Genomic DNA, 23,758 nt, shown 5'->3' on the forward strand with positions numbered 1-23,758 from the left:
AAATAACAAAAATTATTGCAAAATATCGTTGTAAAAAAGATCGATAAATGTGCACACTAAATTTAATAGAAACTTTTTAAAAAAAAATCCATTTGAAGAAATTTTTATAGATCAAAAAACAAGCAAAAAATTCTTTTCTTAAAATCAATTATAGCATATTCTACTTTCATTATTAATGCTATTTTTCTTTTTACTTACCGACAACATCACAAAATTCTTCGAAAGATGTACAGGGTAACAATTCGTCACGGTACGTAGCTAATACATGTTCCGAGGCTTTTAACATAGCTTCGTCATTATGCCTGATATATTCAGCCAAAACTGATGGCCATTGATTATCGGACAATATGTTAACTTTCTATGAAAAAATAAAGAAAATAAAATTAAATAAAAAATTATTTAGATTGAATTATATATTATATATATTAAGTAATAACAAGAAATATACCTTGAAGAAATGAGTATAAATACAATCGACTAGTCCAAAAAAGATTAAGGCGTTTTTATATACAGCGTAATGCTTAATAGTAACATCGACAATAGTTTTTGTCGGACCCGATGGCGAAACATATCGTTGATGGGCAAGAACAATTAATTTATTTAAATGAACTATTCTATATGTTTTCCAACGAGCCGGTGAATGAAGCAAGAGAGACATGGTGCACTGATAAAACGGTCCTTCCGCTTCATAACAACTATCGAGCCAACTAGAACCTGGTGGCGTTTCCAAATATCCAATTAATGTTTTATCTGCTCGAGTGTCTGCTAGTGTGCTACAAAAAAAATTATACATATATTATATGTCATTATAATATTATATATTTATATGTCATAATTATAATAATTATATAAATAATTTATATAACAATATTATATATATGTATGTGTATTATAATATTATATATATTATACAATTATTATATTATATAACAACATACTATATATCTTGTTAGAATTTATATAATTTGAAAATTTAAATATTAAATGAAATAGATATAAACATATGAAAAAAATAGGATAGAAAAATTTCTTATTTAACATACGTATTGATTACATAAAGTGCAGTATGAATTAAATAAGGGATCAAGTGCATATTTGATTGAGGACCTCCTCCTCCACTATCTTCATGAAAACTTTTTTCTTGAGCAAATCGCAATAGTAACAATTTCAAATCATGAACAGTTGATGGATAAGATATATCGCGATGACTCGTACACTCTTGCAAATAAGTATTATGCCTTGCTAAACAACTAGCAAAAGCAGATTCTAAAACTTGAGGACCCCATAATGGTAAGAGTCCATTACATTTAGTATTCGCATTTTGCAATGCTGCACTTTCCCATTCATCTCTACCGCGTGCCAGTCTTACTGCAGACATATGACAATCTACATGAACAACATTGAAATGTGTAACAGTGGTATATCCTACTGTTTTTCTTTGTTTCGTTTCAAATTCTTCAACATTGCAACGTTTTGAAAATGTATAAATGGCCAAAACCTGAATACAAAAATAGAGACAAAAAAAATATATAATGTTTGCAAAGATAAAAAAGATTTAGGAAAAAAAAAGATTCTTACCATATTTGGTTTAAATTTGTATCCCTCGCGACAAATAACGCAAACTAATCCTGTTTCATCACCTAAATCTTCCATTTGTTGAAGAATTGCTCCACTAGCTACTACTTGACCTTTATCATTTGTTTGCATGCCTAATGCACCTAATTGTCTTTCTCGCATAGCCATTGCCAAACGTTTTTTTTCGCTACGTGTATGTTGTCGAGCTTTTTCTATTAATTCAGCAACGCGTTTGTTTGTACATAATGCTTCCAATAAATTTTCTGCTAGAGATCCAACATGCTCATCAGAAGATACTTGTTCTAATCTATGTATTATACTGATTGTAAATTGTGATACTGCCAACTGTGTTGGTTCATGATCCGTTGCTAGGCCAGTTAAGAATCGTAAAATATATTTGAGCGCAGGTTTAGAAATATAGTCTTTTAATTCATCACTATCCGTTCGTAATAGTGTAGGCTTAAGACAAGGAGCACGCACAGTTATATATTCGAAAGCATCTTTTACAATTCCCATGCTTATAATGTAATCTTTGAGAGTGTTTCCAATGGCATTGCGCTCAATGGCTTGAGTGAGAATACAAAATAGTTCGAGTTTTTGTTCATCTTCTGTTGTATGTTCATGATCAAATTCGTAAAAATTTAATACAGATTTAAAATAATCACAAAGGAGAGCCATTTTTTCACGATTGCCATATGTAAGAGCTGCTAATACACGTGCGAGTTGTGGCAATATATTACTTTGTCTGACTGCAGTTGACTGAGCACAAGAAAGAAGCGCCTTTATATGCTCCGGTCCACTTGATGTATGTGAAAAAGCTTCGAGTGTAGATAAGGATGCATGCGTTAAAATCGTTTCCATAATCTCTAATAATTGTTCTGTAATTTTCGCTTGCCAATTTTCTGATTCAGTTGCAAGACAGCGTTGAAGAACGTCGAGGAATACTGTTACTGCTCCCAATTTACTTAAAACTTCTTGATTCTTTTTCACTTTGACCGAAAGTCGAAACAATTTAAGAAGAACTTGAAGCAGTGGTCGAGCTCGATTTACATTTTGTATAGCTGCTAGTCTATTTACCATTACTTGAAGACCACCACAATCTGCTAAAACATTTGCCATTTTATATACTTCTTCATTATTTACTTCTTGTTCACTGTTTGCATTTAAACTTTCAACAAATTCTTCAGTTGCATCTCCAAGTAATCCTCGCATCCGATATACAACGCGCATAGCGTCACATTCTCCACCTTCTGGTACCCAAATTTTCTTATATACTTCTTTTACAGGCAAATCCAAACTAATAATTTTATTATTAACTAAAAGCTCCATTCCGTTATCATCTTCCAATAAAGCAATTAATTCACAATCTAGACAAATCTTATTTTTCACGTCTCGCATAAGGGGTCCTAAGCCAGGTTCTAAACTACTATAAGGATTTCCCAACATTCTACCTTGGAGAAAATCTTCTTGTTGTGAATCTTTTTCAAGAGTTAAATAAAACTCTCCTACATCGTTTTCTTCCGGATAAATAATCGAACAAAGTCTTTCAAAAATGAACACTGGTGTACAAACATCTTCGATGCTACATTTTTGTACTGTTTCTACACAAATTGCCATAAAAGCCTTAGTTTCTTCTTCAGTGCCTGTAGTCATTTCTTCAAGAAGTTCCAATAGTTTTTTTTGCGTATCATCGATTAATCTTGTTCGTTGGACGACTAATCTTCTTAGAGATAGATAACCATTAAGTACAGCACCTACTAACCGACTTTTATATTGCTGTTTGATATTTTCTTGTTCGAGAAAAGTTGCTATTAATTCAGTCAACATTTTCAAAGAATAACCTTGTGCCAAATCACTGGTCAATGTGGTTTCTTCCAGCCGATGAAGTTCTTCGATTTCTCTTGTTAAAAGATCTGCAAGTAAAGTCATAACACCTCGTACTGCTAAAAATTGTTTCCAAGGCGGTTGTCTGATTAAACTTTGATATAATGTCAAAAATTCTGTGCTACTTTCGCCAGCTGTACGTAATTCTTCTAAATAACAAGTAAGTAATACAAGTACTTCTTTTTTCCGTTCAGTACCTTGACACAGACTTTCTATCATATTACAAGCAACTTGTCGTGCTAATCGTGAACTTGGATTAAACAAAACTTCCTTCAACCAAGCACCGTCAGCCAATTTTAATGGTTGAACACCGTGCTGTCTTAAGCACCGGTTATGCCATCTATGTCCATACTTTTCCATTAAATAAAGTGCTCGAGTTTCTTCCTTCTTCATTGGTTTGCCTGAAGATTGTTCTATTTTTCTAGTAGGCATACGGCGAATCCATTCAGAATATGAATGTTTTGAATCACCATTCAACCATTTATTTACATCAATAGTAATACCTTCAATCGGTTGAATGGTTGCCAATGATTCAATATTTTTTTCTTTAGTTTTCTTTGAAACTGGTTGCTCTGGTTTCACGAGACCTTGCAATATTTTTAAACACGGTAAAATGATACTTTCCATGACAACAGGACTTTTCGATTCTTTACACGCCATCAAAAATAATTGCATGACACAACGTAATTTTTGTTCCCAACAAGTATCCTCTTTTTGAATCAAAGCTGCCAATAACGCCATTTCGTGACGTACTGCTAATGATAAATCTGATGTAACAACGCGACCACGAAGTGTCAAAGTGATTCGACAAGTTAATAAAGAACAAAGTTCTTTAGTAGACTGAGCATTGTCTCTAGTAACGAGACATAACAATTGTCGTACTTCTTCCTGCATTTGTACAGTACCTTTACGTAAGTTATGCTCAACTAATTCCTGGATCAATCCTTGTTTACACAAAACTTCTTTAGCTACTTGATTAGTAGCAAGAGCACGTAATAAGGTTAAGCAATGTTCCGTAGCTGCGGTTGCACATCCGTAACAACGACCTACTGTTTGCGGATTCACACAACCGACAACAGATTGTGAATGAGGTTTTGTCGATATCGATTGAGGAACATTTACCATTGCCGAAGCTTCTTCTTTGCCAGTAGCAACTGTATCGTTGCTTGATGAGCAACTGGCAATAATTTGTCCTCTTTGTTGACGATCGTACGCTACAAGTTCTCGTCGACAAGCCAAAACTCTTTGTATAATTTTACTTAATTCTTCAAAAGAAGTTTTACATTCACCACAGTATCTTTGAGCAAGTAATTGTATAGCTCTGTTTACTTGAGTACTTCCACTCGATACTTGAATAGCAGCTGCTGCTGCTGCACCATCTTCTACCAAACCACGATCCAATCGATGTTCTGATATTTTAATCAATAACATTTCTAACGTTGGCTTATTCGAAATTAGAGTTTTATATACTCTATCAGCTTTTTCGAGTAAAGTATTAATCGTTGCTACTGTCTTTTTTCGATCATCATCACTCTCAATAGGATCAACTGCACAACATGGTCTACCAGTAAGCGTATAATCAAACTTGGCATATTTGCAAAAACCACAAGCATGACAAAGGAATGGATCTTTCTCGTCATAATTGATTGCTCTACATTTATGACATTGAAATACATTTTCCCCGCAATTTCCACAAACGCCAGGATTTGCAGGCACATTCGCAGAACATCGTGGGCATTGTAAAGTTTCAGAAGAAGCTTGTATATCTTCATAAAAATCTGCATATTCAATCATCAAATTGCATGCGACAATCGGTAATGGAAATTCCATTTTAATTTCTGTTTGTCCTTGAGCTAGTGTAATCTTTTTAGCTTTATGCCACATAGCTGGTTTATTTTTTAATTCTACTACTGCTTGAACCGATCGATTATTATAATAAATATTAATCGAACGTACCATTTTTGTTCTTTTTAAATCACCTATACGAAGAATAATACGACTAATTGTATAACTTCCAATCAATTTTACAATTTGCGTAGTTGTTGTGAATTTTGAATCAACTTTAATTGAGGAAAGTTTAATTGTAGACATTGAAACTTCAGGATTATTGCATACTAAGCAAGGCTCACTTTCCAAATAATATCCATCCAATTCAACGAACTGAGCAAGATTTGCATATAAATTTGCATTTGGATGACGCGCAAGCAATTGATTTTGCGCGCGTAACACTGCAACTGCTTGTTCCATATAGTTGTGCATTTTTTTACTTGCATGCTGAGTTTTTAGAGAAAAGTAACCAAGTAAGTCAACAAATTGTGCCGCTTTTCGACCATAAGCTGGCAGTAAAGGCCATAACTGCCACAATAAGTCTAATAGAACTTCTTGATCTGCCGGACCACAATTTCTATATAATAAAAAAAAAATTAAAATGTTTAGTTTAAATAAATGCTAGGAAAATTAAATAAAAAGAAGAAAAATATATATATAAATTTACTTACTTATAAATAGCCAATATCAAGGAATGTGCTTGCCAACGAACATTCGTATTATTTGTTTCAAGTAAAAAAGTTTGAATGAATTTCATCAATAAGCTTGGAGAGACTTGTTTTTGAATTTGTTCAACTAAAGCTAAACATTGAGCTTCTTCAAATTTAGCTTCTGTATCTGAATCTTCAGATTTTTCACGTTCTCGTTTCTCTTTCGTTGTTATAGTTCCAGACTTCAGTTCCTATCGGAGTAAAATAATAATTCAAATTTTCTTAAGTCTTTTTTTTTTCTTTTTTATCATTTTTTCTCTTATTATATATTGTATGTGCATGTTTTTCTAAAAAAAAAAGAAAAAAAGATAAAAGATAGTTTTGCTCACTTTTGTTTTAATATCTTTCATTTCTTTTGATTTACTGTTCGAACATATAGCACATTGTAGAAGTTGCAATACTGTAGGACTAACGCCTTCGTCTAAAAGTGTTGATATAGTAAACAAATAAGATAATACTGTATTCTGTTTTAAACAGAATCGTTGCCAATTTCCTGTACGACTTGTAGCTATCTCAACACAACATTTCAAATGTTCAATTAAATCTACTAATGAATCATATGGTAAATTAATAGAATGAGAATGAGTTTGAAGAGGATCAAATCCACCAGCGGTACAGCATTGTTGTACTGACTATAAAAAAAATCAAATATAATATAATGCCTACTAATACATATAATAAAAATACAATAAAGATTATAAAAATTAATTTACCTGAATGTGTGAAATTAGGGCATGCAAATCACGAAGTTGTCTGTATTTTTCTTTATTACCACAGATAAAAAGCAATAATTTACGTACTTGTCTTCTAACAAGTGGTGCTTGATAAGACATCATATATTCGCAAAGATAAAAGTACCAAGGTTGTTCAAAAGCTGTCTGTGCCGAATTACTTTCAGCATATTTATATACTTGATAGGGTAATCGTAGTACCATTTCTGTTAATAATTGCGGATAAGGTTCAAATATATCACTGGGATGCCCCTTTACATGCTGTCGCAAAAAGAGTGGTGACATGTCTGGTAAAGAGGCTGTAAGATGTTCTTTAAGTAATTGACCTCCAAGAATAGTATCAGTTTCTTCCGTTGATGTTCTAGAAGAAAATATATTGCTCAATACATATTAGACAAATTATCATTACATGCATATATATATATATATATAATATATATATAATATAATATAAATAATATACATATAATATACAATAAAAAAAACTTACGTTTTCCAATATTCTAGCAATGCTTTTAATAAAGTCGAACAATAATCAATTACTCCAGCTTTATTGAGTATTGTAGCTGCCATTTGAGAAATAAAATTCGAATTTTCTGCTTGTGTTTTAACAGTATGTTTTGAACGAGACATTAAAACACCTATTAATATTAGACAAAGATTTAAAATATATATCAAAAATAAATAGTTTGTTATTCATTATAATGAGTTTTATAATTAAATAATAACTTACTTAATAATCGCATAATAACTAAATGAACTTCTCGTTTGTTATTACGTTGCCATATGTTAGTTGTATCTGGTTTATCCATTTCTAACTCAGTTACCAATATTCGAAGTAATCGTTCAACACAAGCTTTATCTTTCTCTTCTTGTCCATCTAAATCAGCTGTTAATATTAATAATACCTGAAAAATTAAGATTTTTGAAGCATTAAATTTATTTTTATTTTAAATTTAACAAATTTTTAAATTCAAAATTATAAATTAATCGAAATAAGAAAAATTAATTATAAATTAATTGAATTTTAAAAAATGGAAAACAAACCTGCATAAATGGAATAGTTAAAACACCAGGCACATTTGTCAAATTTGGTACAAATCGCATGAGTTTATCGAGTAATAATAATCGTATAGTATGTAATTTTGCAGTGATTTCACAACTTGTATCATTTTCTTGTTCTATCACGTGTTCTTGTTCCGTACCTTCTTCTTGTTCGGTAACCTGGACAAAAAATCACACATTATCATTGTAACATAAATTTGTCTTAATTTTTTATCACAGAATAGTAAAATGCGCTATATAAGAGAAAAGAAGAAAATAGAAAGAATATAAGTTTATTTACGGTAGACTTTCGTTTTAAATATTCCTCTTAATATATGTATAAAATATATATTAAAAAAATACTTTTTAATTAATATACCGAGACATGATATATGAATATGAAGATGGAGAAAAAATGAAACTGAAATTGAATATATGAATACAAACGTGTATTATATCGAGAGTCTACCGTGAGAAAAAAGTTAACGGACAAACAAACGGATGAACGCACAAATAAAGACGAGCAAATGGACAAACAAGATAAATGAAACACAGACAGCACTTGAAAAAAGATCAGAAACAAACATTTATTATTCACCACATAACATTGGATACAAAATAACCATGAAAAACAGTAATCAGCCAACGACGAACGCAGTGACGAAAGCACTTACGGTGAAAGCCGCGGGAAGACCCACGGAATTAGTTTCGGAACGTGGTGCTTGGTTGACTCCAATTCCTCCAATCGGAGGTATAGAATCGGGACCATTGTCTCCGTATGCGGAGCTCCTTCCCGATACATTATGCTCCCCCGTCATGCTGTCTACAGCACTTCCTCCGCTTTCGCTTCCACCGCTCTCGCTACCCTTGCTACCACCACTACCACCCTAACATAAAATATATCCCAAACATTACTACCACCTACAATAACATTTTCGATAATCTCCCTCCCTCCGCCCTCTCTTATTGTTCCTCTTCTTGTTTGTATTGCTTATTACCAATAAATGATAATAACAAAAACGACAAATAACCTTAAATTGTCTCAGCAAATTGAAAAGTAACTCACTTGTTCTGCCGGAGATGTACGTAGTGTACTGCCATCAGTAGCTGCAGTTGATCCCTCATCATCCGAGCCTCCAGCAGATGCAGTTGTATCTGAATAATGACCACCAACTTCTTGACTCTAAAAAACATTAATAATAAAAAAATAAAAATTAGATTCCAATAAAATTAAATATATATTACGTTATAATCTGTATAGAAGATTCGGGTTAAAAGTTCCGATTTTAAAAATTTCCGTGTAGAAAATAATATAGCTGTTTTTTTTCACTATGAATTAATTTAATATTCAATTTATTATATTTTAAGGTTTTATGTTTTATATTTAATATATTGCAATAAATTTTTCAAGTCATTTATTTGTAGCTAATCGAAGCAGAACAATTAATCCCTTATGGAATTAATTATTATTATATTGAAATAAATTATTACTGAGAAAAATCTTTTAATGAAATATATTTCATTTTTTGTGTGAAATAAAATACAATTTAATTAATAATATTTATCTTTTAAGTTTTATTAATAAAAACATATTATTTTTAAAAGAAAACTAAAACGATATAATAATCATAAATATTATATTATCTTTGATCAAAATAATAATGTATTGATATCTTATATTCTATTAATAATAATTTAATAATTTCTTAATAATCTATTAAAAATAATTTAATAATGATATAATTTAAAAATTACAGATTATTAAATTACAAATTAAGTTAATAACATAAAATAAAAAATATAGATATAAAAGATATAAAATACATATCAAAATAAAAAATAAAAAGTTATTTCTAAATTATTAAAATGAAAAGTAATTTACATAGTTGCAACAAAATTATACATTGTTATGCTAATATATGAAATAACTAATTTCCATCGACATGTAATTTATAGAAATATTTTGCTTATTATATTAATTTATTATATTTTATTTTTTATTATATCATTTGATTCATAAACATAAAAACCAATGTTATTAATATTAAATAATCAAAATAGATTAAAAAATAATACATATTAAATTCTTGTCTAGAATCACACTATTCATTCTAGATTCACTAAAATGTATGGCTCAGTTCATATATAATTAAAAATATGACTGTTTTTATCTTGAAAATATATATCAAAACATTTTACTTCTAGAACTTTTCCTGTTTTTTCTATATAATGTAATCAGAAACAAAAATAAGTGCATAAATGAAAAAAGTGAAAAAATTAATGAAAAAATTATTGATGAAATTAAAAAAAAATCGTAATTAATAAAAATATGTTTAAGTTTTATTTCTTATATCTTTAAAATTGTTTAACAATTAACAATTAAAAGTTAACAATTAAAAATTAATAATTAAAATTAATAATTATTTATTTAATTTTAAATTGATTTAAATCAATTTATCATGTATAAATTTAAAATATAATTCTAAAAAATAATAATACAAAATAATGAAGACAAATTTGAATCATGAAAATTAAAGAAAAAATAACAAGTTTAAAAAAAATTAAAATAAGACATTGAAAATATTGAAAGATATTTATTTTTTAATAAAGCTATGATTTAAAACATATTATTGAATCATGAAATATGAAATCGTATATGAAATTTTTTAGTAATTCAAAAAAAAATTGCTTAAATAATTTATAAAATATTTGAATTTCAATTAAAAATATTATTTATAATAATAGAATTTATTAGATTTTAAGATCTCATTAGATAATCAAAAGAATACATTTTTTTTAATAACTTAAGATTAATTTTTAAAAATATTGATAAAGATTACATGAAAAATTTAATAAAGAGTATATTTATACTCTTATATTAAGAGCAATAATTGCAAAAAAGATATTGATTATTAATTTTAAATTATCTAAAGTCTTTATTTATTTTACTTTTTCTTTAAATACAATTTAAGATATTAAATATAATTAAATATAATTTAAATAATTTTTTATTCAAACTTAATTTGTTTTTATATATCATTTTAAATAATAATAAATAAACAATCTATATATTATAAAAGTGTATAGAAAATAAAATAAAACTTAAGCAAATCATAGTAATGCAATTTTGATTAAATTTTATTAATAATTATTTTTATTAGTTATTTTACTATTTTACTACTTTTGTTTAATTATACATTGAAATTTTGTTTATTATTTTGTTTCTTAATTAAACATAGCAAAACAATTAAAATTTTAATACTTACTTGATTGGTATTTTGAACTTGAACTAAACCTTGTGCTGCTAATGCTTGTAAACTTTGCAAAGTTGGACCATTTAAATTTTGAAGATTTTCTAATCCTTGCAAGTTTGAAAGACTTTGTTGAAATCCTTGTCGTAATACTTGTAAATCAGCATTTCCACCTTCATGGTCTTGTAAACTAAGTGCAATTGCTAATTCTACCATTGTTTCATCATCTGTATCAGGTGGTACATCCAATATCTGTGGAAAATTTCCTGAACCGAGCAATGTTTCTATGGAATTCACGGCTCCCCTTGTTATCGGTTCACTACTACTGGCAGCAGTACTACTAGTGCCACCAGCAGAATTTCTGCTTGTAGTAGTAGATATTGCAGTAGTTGTAGGAATAGTTGAACCTTGATTATTATCTGCAGTTAGCATCACTGCTAAAGGATCAACCACTGATCCTATTGATTCTACATCCAAATGTTGTTCTGTTTCTCGATCCATTGTTGTTGATGGTGTGGTTGTCGGTAATTCTCGATGAGATTGTATGGATGATGTTGTTGCTTTTTCTTCCGTGTCTATAGCTATTTTAATTTTATACATTTATTAAAAATGAACTAATAAAGTATTAAATAATAATAAAATTATAATATTTAATTTAATTTTTTTTTTACCTGGTGTACTACAATTAGGAGGACTTGGTATATAAACTCTTCTTCTTTTGTATCTCGGACGAAGTACCCGAATTATTGCTTGTTTAACAGTAAAACTAATAGCAGTATTAGATGATAATAATAATTGTAAATATAGTTTAGCAGTTAAAGAAATATTTTTTTCTACATCGCATGTCGTAAATGCATGAATTATTTCAATAATTGCATGAATCGTTCCTTCAACATGAGTCAATCCTGGAACTACTACCGGTGCAAGAGCCATATTCTTTGGATAAGCCATATGTAAAGACCATAACATTTCCATAAGTTGTACTACTAAATGCAGTTGATTTGCATCTGCATTTTTACCGGATTGAATATTTTGTCGATCTTTTTCGAAAATTGGTACTAAATTGATAAATAGAATTTAATTATTCTATAATTGATAATAATGATATTAGTAATGCTATTAATGATAATATTACCATTAATTTCATCTATTGGTTTATTTGTGTATTGTTCAGTAAACTTTGCAAGGTTTTGTGGACGTGATATGGAAATACTTCGAACAATAAGTACTAATCTGTAGAAGTTTTCTGCATCTATGTCACGAGCATCATCGCATTCTCTCATCAATTTTAATGAATCCAATACATGTGATAGTAATACATGATCCTAGATAATAAGAATAATAATAATAATTAGAAAAAAAATTTTTTTTCACTTTGGATTGAATTTATTATTTAAATGAAATATGAATTATATAATTTACCTTGTGAAAATGATATGCTTGTTTAGATGGATGTAAAACAGCTAAAAGTGCAGTTGTATGCATTTGTACAGATGGAGGAGTTGGTAATATAAGCAGCTGTGAAGCTACTTCGATAGCTGTTGTTTTCAATGATAACTTGTTCTCGTCGTTCGAAGGAACATTGAATGATAATTCCAAAACTTCTAACATACTTGCGATCATTCTAAAAAAAAATATGCTCGAAATAAAAAATAATTATTATATAGAGAAAGCTTTCAATATTATATATTATAGTATATAAAGTAAATAAAAATCGTTTGCTCTTTAAATAACTTTTTTAAAATTAAACCACATGAATTAAATTTTTTTAAAATTGGAAGTTAAAATTAATATAATAAATAATATTTAAATAAAATTTTTTGAAAAAGATAATTTTTAACTTTTTATATGAAAAAAAAATGTAAAACATGTCTTTTATATAAAAATATAAGTATAAATATAAATAAATAATAACTTATTAATATAGAATAATATAAATACTATATTATTTTATTCTTAATTATTTATAGTAATTTAACTATTATATTATTATTTAAAATACTATATTATATATTTTATTCATTTATATTATTATATATACCTATACATATTTTATATTATTCTTCTTAAATATTTGATCATAATTAATGTATTTTTTGTATTTTGATAAAATATATATTGTTTTTGATGGAAATGTAAATTTTTTTAATTTATTTAAATTAATTTTTATAATTTATTTTTTCATCATTTTTATTATTTATTTAATTTTTTATATAATAAATAATATATTAAAAATATAAATATAAATATTATAAATAATATAATATAATATAATAAATTAAATATATAAATATAAATAATATATTAAAAAATATGCTACTTTTATCGTAAAAACATTAATTTTTTATAATAATTTAATATAAAAAAATTATAAAATTTTTAAAATATTATTATTTGATGGATAGTCATTTTGTTTTATTATATATTGTAATCGATTAAGCATATTAGTTATAATTTTTATAAATAATTTTGCGTAAATCTTCTAATCTTTATTTTAATTTTTGTTTTAATATAATTAATTTTTCGTTATTTATTAATTTCTTAAATTAATTTTTTTAGTTTAATTAACTTTTCTATATAGATAATTTCATAAATTTTTGATTGGGTTTAAATAAATAATCTGATGAATTTGATTATGGATGTGCAAGATAATTATATATATTATAGATATCCTTTCTAGCTTTATATTTTTAGTCATTATCATAATAAAATTTAAATTTGAATGTCCATTATATATATTTTCTTTTTAGATTTTATTTTAAAAATATTTAGTTACATATTATCTAAAATGTCATTTATATAAACTAATTCTCCAATTCCGTTTCATTGTTAGATTTAAATTTTTAAAATTAAGTTTTTATTTTTCGTTTATCAAATTCAAATAAATAAATTGAATTTACATTCAATTTACTTTAATCGACATATATTCTTAAAAATAGCATTTCATTAAGATTATTTTTTGCTAATAAATTGTTTAAATATAATATATATTTTCTTATCAATTATATATGCCTCATTTATATATGCTATATATGCTATTTTCTTACATATTATTCTGTCATTATATTCTTTTAACATTAGATATATACCTAAATAACTTCTTAAATATTAAATTAAGTAGTAAATATTAAATTTAGAATATTTAAATTAAGATTTCTTTTTTATTTTATATATTCTTATAATATTCTGTTTATTTCAATCAATATTTTTAGTTCTCCTTTTGAAGAATTAACTTTATTGAATTCTCTGATTATAATATCTGTATATAATATTTACCATTGTATTCTTGTTTAAATTTAAAATAGTATCTAAAATTTCCTAAAAAGATTTTTCTTTTTTGCAATAAAAAATAATTAAAAAAATAATTATCATTTAAAATAATTAACATGAACATAAAACAAAATATTTTTATTTTTCTATTTAATATTTAATAATTATAAAAATAAAAATTTTTTCATTTTTTTTCTTTAATCATTTTTGACTTTAATCATGATGATTTTCAAATAATAACTAATATTTCAAAATATACATATTTGTAAACATTATATTAAAAAAGTATAATTAAGAAATATTAAGTATATATAATAAATTAAATATCCAAATATTTTTGTGACAAAAATAATTCATTTCTTAATATATTATCTGTCACATAGCAAATTAATTAGTTTAAATAAATAAAATTTGCATTTTCATCAAAAAGAATTCTGATATATTCTTTATCATAAAAAAAAATATTTTAATTTAATTTATTATATTTTATATTAAGATTATATTTAATTATTTTATTTTAATTTAATGGTTTTTAATTATTTTATTTTAATTTAATTATTTTTAATTATTTTATTTTAATTATAATCAAATATATAAAGTAATAATGAATAAAATATGATATTCGAATATAAATCACTGTATATAGTATATAAAATTTCATTAAAATCGATTGATTCTATAAAAAAGACATCGAAGGATGTAAACATTTATTATAGTTATTAAAAATAGTTATAAAAAAATTATAAATTTGAGTATTTTTAATCAGTTTGCAGTTCATAGTAACATTAATGGATTTTGAAACTTTGTGCATATATTTAATTTATTGAAATCTAAAAAAATTAAAATTTTTTTTTATAGAATCACATAAAAATTATAAGTTTTAATTTTTTCTTTGCGATTTCGATTAACAGCAATTTCTTTTAATTTTTTTTTTTACATATTATCTAGTAAATTAATTCTTCTAACATTTAAAAAAAATTTATCTAATAGTTTTAATCGAAAATTATTTTATTCAATTTTAGAAAATTATTTCATTTTAAAACGATAATCGATTTTCAATTGCTATATATATATAATATTAGATTCATATTAATAAACATATTAAAATTCGATGTTTACATATATAGTGTTTTGTTTAACTTGAATATTTTTCAAAGAATTAAAATTATCAAAAAAATGTAATTTTATAATTATTTATATGATTCAAAGAGCTATATTGAACAAAAGAGATATGAAAAGATATATTGAACAAATAATTTTTTTACAAATTATTATTTATATTATATTATATTATTTATATTATTTATATTATAATCAATTTCATTTTTTTAAATAAAACTATATAATTTAAAGAAATGAAATTGATCTTAAAATCTTCCCTATTATTTGGATTCCTCTTGAAAATTTTTTGTACAATACAAATTAAATAATTATTTCTTCTTTATAACTAAATACCTATTGTTAAAACATTTTTTAATAACTTCTTAATTTCTTAATAATTTCTTGTGAGATATTCAATTAAATAAAACATCTTGTATATATAACATATTTGATTTAATTTAAAATAGTTAAATGTATTTTGAAATATATTTTGAATGAAAAAGAAGCAATAAAAATATATAATAAAAAATATTCTCTTTTAAAAATTTAAACATGATTTTTATAAAACTTTTACAAATTTATCATAAGAATAAATTGATAATAATAATATAATTTTTTCTCATATATATATTCTCATATATGTTTATTCTCATATATATATTCAACTAAAACATTTTTCGATATTTTTCAAATTTTGATCACTATAGAAAGCTTATGAGATCTAATTTTTATTTTCTTTATTTTTTTTTTTACGTGATTTATAATTTTCTTACATTTTTTCTTACTTTATAATATTAATAAAATTATTGAAGTTCACTGATATTATGTATATTATGTATATGTTTTAATTATTAGTAAAATTTTCATTTTTCAATAATATGAAAGTCTATATATTTTTTTACTTGTTTTAAATACAAACATCATACTTTATTTATTATATTTGAAATATACAATATAAATAAAACAATATTATCGTAAATTTCTCTTTTTTATATTTATTCTCTATTTTTATTTTTAAAAAATTATTTTTAATTTATTTTTATAAATATTTATAATTTTTTGTATTAACTTTTATTTAGTATGAGAATAAAGTTTGATTTTTATTTATTATTATTTATTTAATTTTATTTCATATAATTTAATCTTATTTTTTTGTATATTCATTTTTATTAAAAAAAAAATACCTTGAATACCTTGCTAGTTTTCTTTCTATATTTTTTACAAAGAAAATTCAAAAGATTTTTAAGAAGAAAACCGAAACCAACTTTATAAAGTAAGTTAATAATAAAGTTAATATAATTTTATAATTAAAAAAATATAATGATAATATATAATTATAAAAAAAAATATACAAAGTTTTACTAAATATTATCATCTTGAATTAGATTATTATTATTATTCGCAACGAGAAATGTTTTGATGGATATTAAATTATATTATTTAAAGGAGTATATATATTAGTAATATATTAGTATTAATTTTTTGTAGATAGATATATATATTAAAAATATTAAAAAATATTGTAGATAGATATATTAAAAACATATAAAAATCAACTTTCATTTTTTAAATAGAACTGTATATTTTCTTATTAATCGATGCAGTTTTTAGTATCCTACTATATAAAAAAGTTTTATATCAACCTATATATATCAAAAAATGATTAATTTAAAATTATTTTGATATCTTCAAAATATTGTTAAGAAAATTCTTTAGTCGCTTATTAATAATAACTATATATATTTATTAATTATTTAAAAGATTCAATATAATATCCATATTGTATTGATATCATATCTTGACATTTTTGAAACTGATAGTGATCATTTCGATTTTATAATATGATATTTTACAACATTTGTTTATGATACATTCTTTATCAAGCAATATAATATCGGAATTTCTGCGCAAACTTTATTTTTACTTAATAAAGTTATCCTATGATTATAAAATTAATCATTCCGCATAAGGCATTTTTTTTAATTTCAAAATAAATTGATAACATATCTAATTTTTCTTCTTTTATATACTTTATTTTCAAAATACATAGTTAAATATCTAACATAAACTAAATGTTTGTAACAGGACAATAATAGTGAACTTATTGAATATTTATATTTCACAACGCTATAACTTATAACAATTTTGTTGCAATAATATTGATATAAAAAATTATTAATATTTAAAATAAAAGTATTATTATTAATAAATAAAAATAATTATTAATATTAATAATTAATATTAATAATTATTAAGATAAAAGTATTATTAAGAGAGAGAGTTTTCTTAACAATATTTACATCAAAACATCTTTTAAACTAATCATTTTCGACATACATAAGTTAATATTTTTTTAAAGAATTAAAAAATGTATTGATTGATACATAAAAAATATATGGTTTTATTTAAAAAATGAAAAAAATTGGTTTTTATATGTTAACATATCCATAATAATGTACTTCTTATCATTTAATATTCATCAAAATATCATTATACAAATAATAATAATGATAATTCAAGATGATAATATTTAATAGTGAAATACTTTTTATGTATTTGTAATTATTCAATCAGGCTTGAACTTCTTCATTATTAATGTATAATTGAATTTGATTTTGAATTTAGAACTTATATATATATATATATATATATATATATATATATATATATATATATATATATATATATATATATAATAATGTATGATCTATGTAATAATAATAAACATTAGTGATCTCTGAGACCTCCGATAGTTATATAAATTTTAATGTTATCAGTATTAGTTACTTACTAAAGATTAAAAAAAAAAATTTTAAGTTAAACCGAACACTCTATATATGTTTTAATGTCAACAAATTACATAATGACTTTTTGTTATTTTAATTAATTCATAAAACTATAATTGTTTCAAATTTTTCTTACCTATCAATATCAAGGGAATTGTCCTTTGTGGTGCTAAAGCATTATGCAACGATAAAAGATTTCGTTGTATATATCGTTGATAAATTAACAAATTTATTACATGTATTTTTAATATTTACATACCTATCAACAGAGGATAAAGAAGCAGGTACAGATAGGGCACTATCTGTCTCACTATTTATCGTGGTTACTGGTGCAGATGTTGATTGACCTGTTGGAATATCTTCTATTTCTTCAGGCCAGCCAAAAGCATCTTTTGTCTTACCATATCTAAACATAAAAATATGAATAAAATCAAAAAAATAAATCATTAATACATATTAATTTTAAAAACTTATATGATTAAATTGTTAATAAAAATTAATTATGCATTATAATTATTAATATAATTATTATTATATAACTATTACAATACATACACCTTAATACAATCCACTATAATAACACCTTCGGGATCTTGAGATGGTCCAAATGTAATAGTTAATTTTTTATCAGCTTGAAGACTTTCTTCTCGTGTAAAAGGTATATCAAACCAACGACTTCTACTTAAAGTTGTACGAATACTTCTACCAAATACCTACAAAATATAAATAAAATATTTTATAAATAAATATACATATCAAGTATTTTAAGATTGAAGATAGATTTGATTTTACCTCGATATAAACCGGAACTCTTTGAATATCTTGATTTCCAAGTAATACTCGAATTCCCGTCATAACCAAAACAGCATCATTATTGGTAACTTCAACTGTAAATCCCATTGCTTTCGTAGAAACAACGTACATTCCAGTTGTATTGAGTCTATGTTTAATTTGGGCAACATTATAAATTTGTAACAAATCATTACCACCAAATTCTACATCATTCATCACTTGACAATGTTCGAAAAAATCAATAGGAAAAGTAACAGATCCTGTTGGTTTTCCTGTTTTGATAGTTTTTTTCTTTCGCGTTGGCTTAACTGTGGCCATTGTAGCTACTGGCTGAATTGTAGGAGACATCCAATACCCAGTTTGTTCCATTCCAGCCATATAAATCCTTAAACTTCCATCTTCACATAACAAAATTAAAGTTGTACGATGCTCAGCATTTGAACTTGGATGTCTTATGACAACCATATCCATTATTTTGGCTTTGGCAGGAATAGCTTTAATTTCTTGAATCATTATTGTATCAGGTTTAATCATTAATATTACGGGATTATTGCTCGTCTCTAAAATTGAGCAGATCAATCCAGGATGATTAGGTACTTCGCTCCATTGACATAATGGTTGTGGTTGATTATTATTTGATTTATTTCCATTCGAACTTTTGTTGCCCGTAAGATTAATTTGAAATACAGTTGTTATATCAGTTTCCATGTATTTAAGAGGCGCAATGAAACTTTTACCACATGCATAACTGAAGAAGAGTAATTGTAAAGCATGCGAATAATAAATTGATACGCCCCCACCTCCAACTTGACCATTATCTCTTATTTCTGGATGATACACATCGAGAGTATTTGTTACATAGAAAGGTCCATATTTTGCTGAGCTTACCTCATCCATTGCTTGACCATAAATATATCCAGCTGAAGATATTATTAAAAGATAAAAAACACCGTCTTCTGCATGCATAAACGTACAATCTCTTATTTTTCCAGTAGGTACTAAGAAATAATATTGAGGACAAAGAGCATCTTTTCCAAGATCATATATCTTTACAAAATCTGCAGTAACTAGCGCAAGTTGAGTTTGGGATCCAGGTAACCAAATTGCTTTTATGATAAAATTGCCAGTTTCTAATTGAGGATATAGAACCAAATGATCGGATACAGTGCCAGAAGTATTGAAAGTTAATACATGACAATCTTTAAAACCACAGACTGCCAAAAAATCTTCATTCCATTGATTTCCAGTTACAGATAATACTGTAAATGGTACTGGAGCGGAAGCAAGTCTTGTTAATGTTAATTTTCTTTTTGATGAATCAGGTTGTTTCAATAATGCGCCTAATTGCAATACCGTTATTTTTCCTTTCTCATGAGAAACCGCTATTTAAAAAAAATAAATCTTATATTATTTTTAAGTTAATTTGTATAAATTATTAAATAAACCAAAACAGAAAAATATAATCACTTACCCAAATGTTGTCTTTTACCATGTGGAGATGATAAACAACACATTGCAACGCGACGTATCATATGTGCAGATAGTAATTGCCTAATAGTCTGCCCTTGATCTCCCGAATAATTCATACGAACATTTTCAAATGCCCCTTCTTGTGATCCCAATGTAGGAAGCTGAAATTAATATTAAAAAAATATATAATTTTATTAATTTCATTATTGGTAATGGTAATTAAATTCTTGGTAATGGTATATACATACCATTAACTGATCAGTATATTCAAACTTTTTGTCCACTGTATGTAACTGTTTCAATGCCATTTGAGCACGAGCATGGCAACCAATTGCTGAATTTTTTTTACATGATGCATCTACAGCTGGTAATAACGCACCAGTCAGATCTACTAATGATGATACTAAACCACTTTTCCAAAGATGACTTTGGATCCAATCTTTCGATGTTTCTGCATATTGATAACGAATAAATAAAATAACTAAGAATTTATAATAATTTAAAAAAAATAAGAATAAAAAAAACAAAAATTACCTAGTTGTTTAGCTAAATATGCATGTCTCTGTTTATCGCGTCCTTGTCTTTCAGGTTTATCGGAAAAGTATAAAGGACTGGAAGTTCTTCGATGTAAACTACTTGTGAGAAGAAGATCTCGATTTTCAGTGGATGTACCTAATGTATTTCCATAACTTGTGCTAGCAACACTAGTCGAACCACTAGTTGATGCAGCTGTATTTCCAGAACTAATAGCAACTGTCGTATTCTGATGTTCTAATGATTGAGGACTCCGTTTAGTTAAAGCTTGACAAAATCCATCATTTTTGGCACCACAATCACAAAAGAAATTTCCATATTTTGCATAAGTAACATCGTGTCCGCGATGACAAACACGAGCACATACTGTACAAACTCCAACTCCATTTACCATATTGCAAGTATGGCAATGATACCAATGTTGATTCATAAATTCCTTTAATGTAATAGTAAATGTGCACAGTTTATTACAAAGACTATCATCATCAGAATCTTCAGCAGCACTATCTTCATCTTCATGTGGAATTTCATCTATCCAATCACTATCATTTACATCATTAACTGGAGTAGTACCTTCCCACGGCGGACTAGTTGCTCGATCTTGTGATTGTAATGATTGAGGACATATTGCACTTACTATATCTGCTATGTAATTCAATATACAACAGCCAGCTTCAATAAATGGTAATGGTTTATCCAAATTTTGAAAATCTTTATTCATTAATTGTTCCTTACTGTAATTTGTAAATAACATTGATTGATAAATATTTGTTCAAGCACATATATACAAATAAATATTATGTATTACCAAAGTTCTATCCATTCAACTGCAGCTTTAAATAATAATGTATGTCCTTTTTCAGAACTAGCATCGGCTAATGTAGACATAACATTCATTAAATCCGAAAAACCATTACCCTCGACCGTGGGAGAAAGAATATGATAAGCTAATGGTATAAGAGCTCGAAGAAATGTCACAGGTACACTTTCATCAATACTGATATAGAAAGATTCATAATATAAATAAAATCAATAAAATACACATTATACATAAAGAACAATCAAAATGAATATAAAACAAAAGAATATAATTTTACCTCTTCTCTTTTACTATATAATTTGTAAGCGCTCGTAGAAGACGACTATTTTCATGCATTGAATGTTGTTGTTGAAGTTGTTGTTGTTGTTGCTGCTGCTGCTGTTGCTGCTGCTGCTGCTGCTGCTGCTGTTGTTGTTGTTGTTGTTGTTGTTGTTGTTGTTGTTGTTGTTGATCATCAGTGATACTTGTGGACTGATTATTGCTAGCTGAATCGTTTGATAATGAAATTAGCCATCGGTCTTGTTCATTATTTGATACATTATTGACTTCATCTGATTTCTGAACATCTTCAGTTGTATTAGTAATAGCAACCGATCTATCATTTCATTATTTTAATCAATTAATTATTTTGAAAACGTCTTTAATTTATATATAAATAAAATTTTATACTTACGCATTTGCAGTTGTTATTGTAGATTGAATATTTGTTGAAGATGTATTTGGAGAAATATTTGTTGCTCCTAAAATAATTTGTTTCAACCATATTTGTAGTTTTTCCGGTTCTTCATTAGCTAAATTTGATACTGATCCACAAAGACGTTCTAATGATACGTCATTTCCTTTCTCAGCTAAATACAGAAATATATTATTATTTAACGAATAAATAAAAAATTGTCAACAAATAGATATTATTTTACTACCTGTTTTGAATAACATGTTGAAAAATCTTAAAACATGTGTGGCAAATTGTTGCGAAGATCGTGAAGATGTTATACATAATAATATAGAAACGAGAGATCGATTACTATTTGGTGCAAAAAATAAATCTAATGCCTTACATCCAACTGATTTTTCTAATAATTGTTCCCAATATTTAATACATCGTTTCAAAATTTTTTCATCAATGATAATACTAAAAAACGTGAAATTGTGTAATTATTTGACAAAAATTTATATACAAAAACTTAGAATATTAATTTTTTTTTTCTTTATAAATGATGTTTTGATAGTACTGATGTATTGATAATACCTGACAGGATCTTGGATATCATTCGTGTATTCAATTATCAAATTATACATATGATGCAATACGAAAAGATGTTCTCGCAATTGCCGCGTTTCACTATCATTATCACCTAATAATTTTGTCAAAGCTTTATTAGTCATATCTTGAAGATAATCTGTACGAGCATCCATAGATAATGCAATAAGAATATCCAATGCTTGTGTATGCACATCTGTATTTTCTGGTGCTATTGTAGGACTATAAAAAAAACATCATATTAAATATCTACATAATTAATGTAAATTTAATTGTAATTAACGAAAAGTAATAAAAATAAATAGATTGCGAATGTATAAGCAAATGCATATTTATATATAAAATAATAAATAAAATAAAATAATAAGATTTCATCAGATTTTAAAAACATATATTTTGTATAATACATAATATTAATATATTAAAATTGCATAAACATCTGTTGTTTTATAATATAAATTAGATTATGACTTACGTGATATACTCCACCATAAATGTAACTAAATTATGCAACAATTTCTTCAAAGATGGATTAATAGAAAACATGGGATATTCAGAAAGTGAACTCACATGCTGACATACTGTAGCCAAAATGTAACTTTCTGCTGGTATAACGTCATTTGTATAAGTGTTCTATGATCAATAAAGAAATTAATAAAGATTCATTTATTATATGTAATATCTTTTAAACATAAATTCTAA

At 25.6% G+C, this 23,758-nt stretch overlaps 1 protein-coding gene across 4 annotated transcripts in view; it reads right to left on the reverse strand.

The window, feature by feature from the left end:
* Positions 1–23,758, reverse strand: part of LOC412281 (protein purity of essence) — a 32,106-nt gene that overhangs the window by 425 nt on the left and 7,923 nt on the right. For 2 of the 4 annotated variants that reach the window (XM_006572273.3, XM_006572272.3), the window contains exons 18-46: positions 23,532–23,689; positions 23,045–23,278; positions 22,716–22,927; positions 22,469–22,643; positions 22,073–22,390; positions 21,784–21,972; positions 20,976–21,709; positions 20,690–20,892; positions 20,443–20,602; positions 18,972–20,353; positions 18,735–18,892; positions 18,439–18,585; positions 18,316–18,348; positions 12,445–12,646; positions 12,158–12,347; positions 11,694–12,080; positions 11,038–11,603; positions 8,838–8,954; positions 8,446–8,658; positions 7,775–7,951; positions 7,461–7,635; positions 7,218–7,368; positions 6,710–7,088; positions 6,326–6,628; positions 5,958–6,187; positions 1,579–5,863; positions 1,044–1,498; positions 449–773; positions 199–358 (exon numbers count right to left, since the gene is read on the reverse strand). In XM_006572273.3, coding sequence (XP_006572336.2) covers positions 199–358; positions 449–773; positions 1,044–1,498; positions 1,579–5,863; positions 5,958–6,187; positions 6,326–6,628; positions 6,710–7,088; positions 7,218–7,368; positions 7,461–7,635; positions 7,775–7,951; positions 8,446–8,658; positions 8,838–8,954; positions 11,038–11,603; positions 11,694–12,080; positions 12,158–12,347; positions 12,445–12,646; positions 18,316–18,348; positions 18,439–18,585; positions 18,735–18,892; positions 18,972–20,353; positions 20,443–20,602; positions 20,690–20,892; positions 20,976–21,709; positions 21,784–21,972; positions 22,073–22,390; positions 22,469–22,643; positions 22,716–22,927; positions 23,045–23,278; positions 23,532–23,689 — 12,418 coding nt within the window. The remainder of the gene's footprint in view (positions 1–198; positions 359–448; positions 774–1,043; positions 1,499–1,578; positions 5,864–5,957; positions 6,188–6,325; positions 6,629–6,709; positions 7,089–7,217; positions 7,369–7,460; positions 7,636–7,774; positions 7,952–8,445; positions 8,659–8,837; positions 8,955–11,037; positions 11,604–11,693; positions 12,081–12,157; positions 12,348–12,444; positions 12,647–18,315; positions 18,349–18,438; positions 18,586–18,734; positions 18,893–18,971; positions 20,354–20,442; positions 20,603–20,689; positions 20,893–20,975; positions 21,710–21,783; positions 21,973–22,072; positions 22,391–22,468; positions 22,644–22,715; positions 22,928–23,044; positions 23,279–23,531; positions 23,690–23,758) is intronic. The other 2 variants (XM_006572274.3, XM_006572275.3) reach the window with 2 other exon arrangements.

The sequence above is a fragment of the Apis mellifera genome, linkage group LG10 (genome assembly GCF_003254395.2).
Source record: "Apis mellifera strain DH4 linkage group LG10, Amel_HAv3.1, whole genome shotgun sequence".
NCBI lineage: Eukaryota > Metazoa > Arthropoda > Insecta > Hymenoptera > Apidae > Apis > Apis mellifera.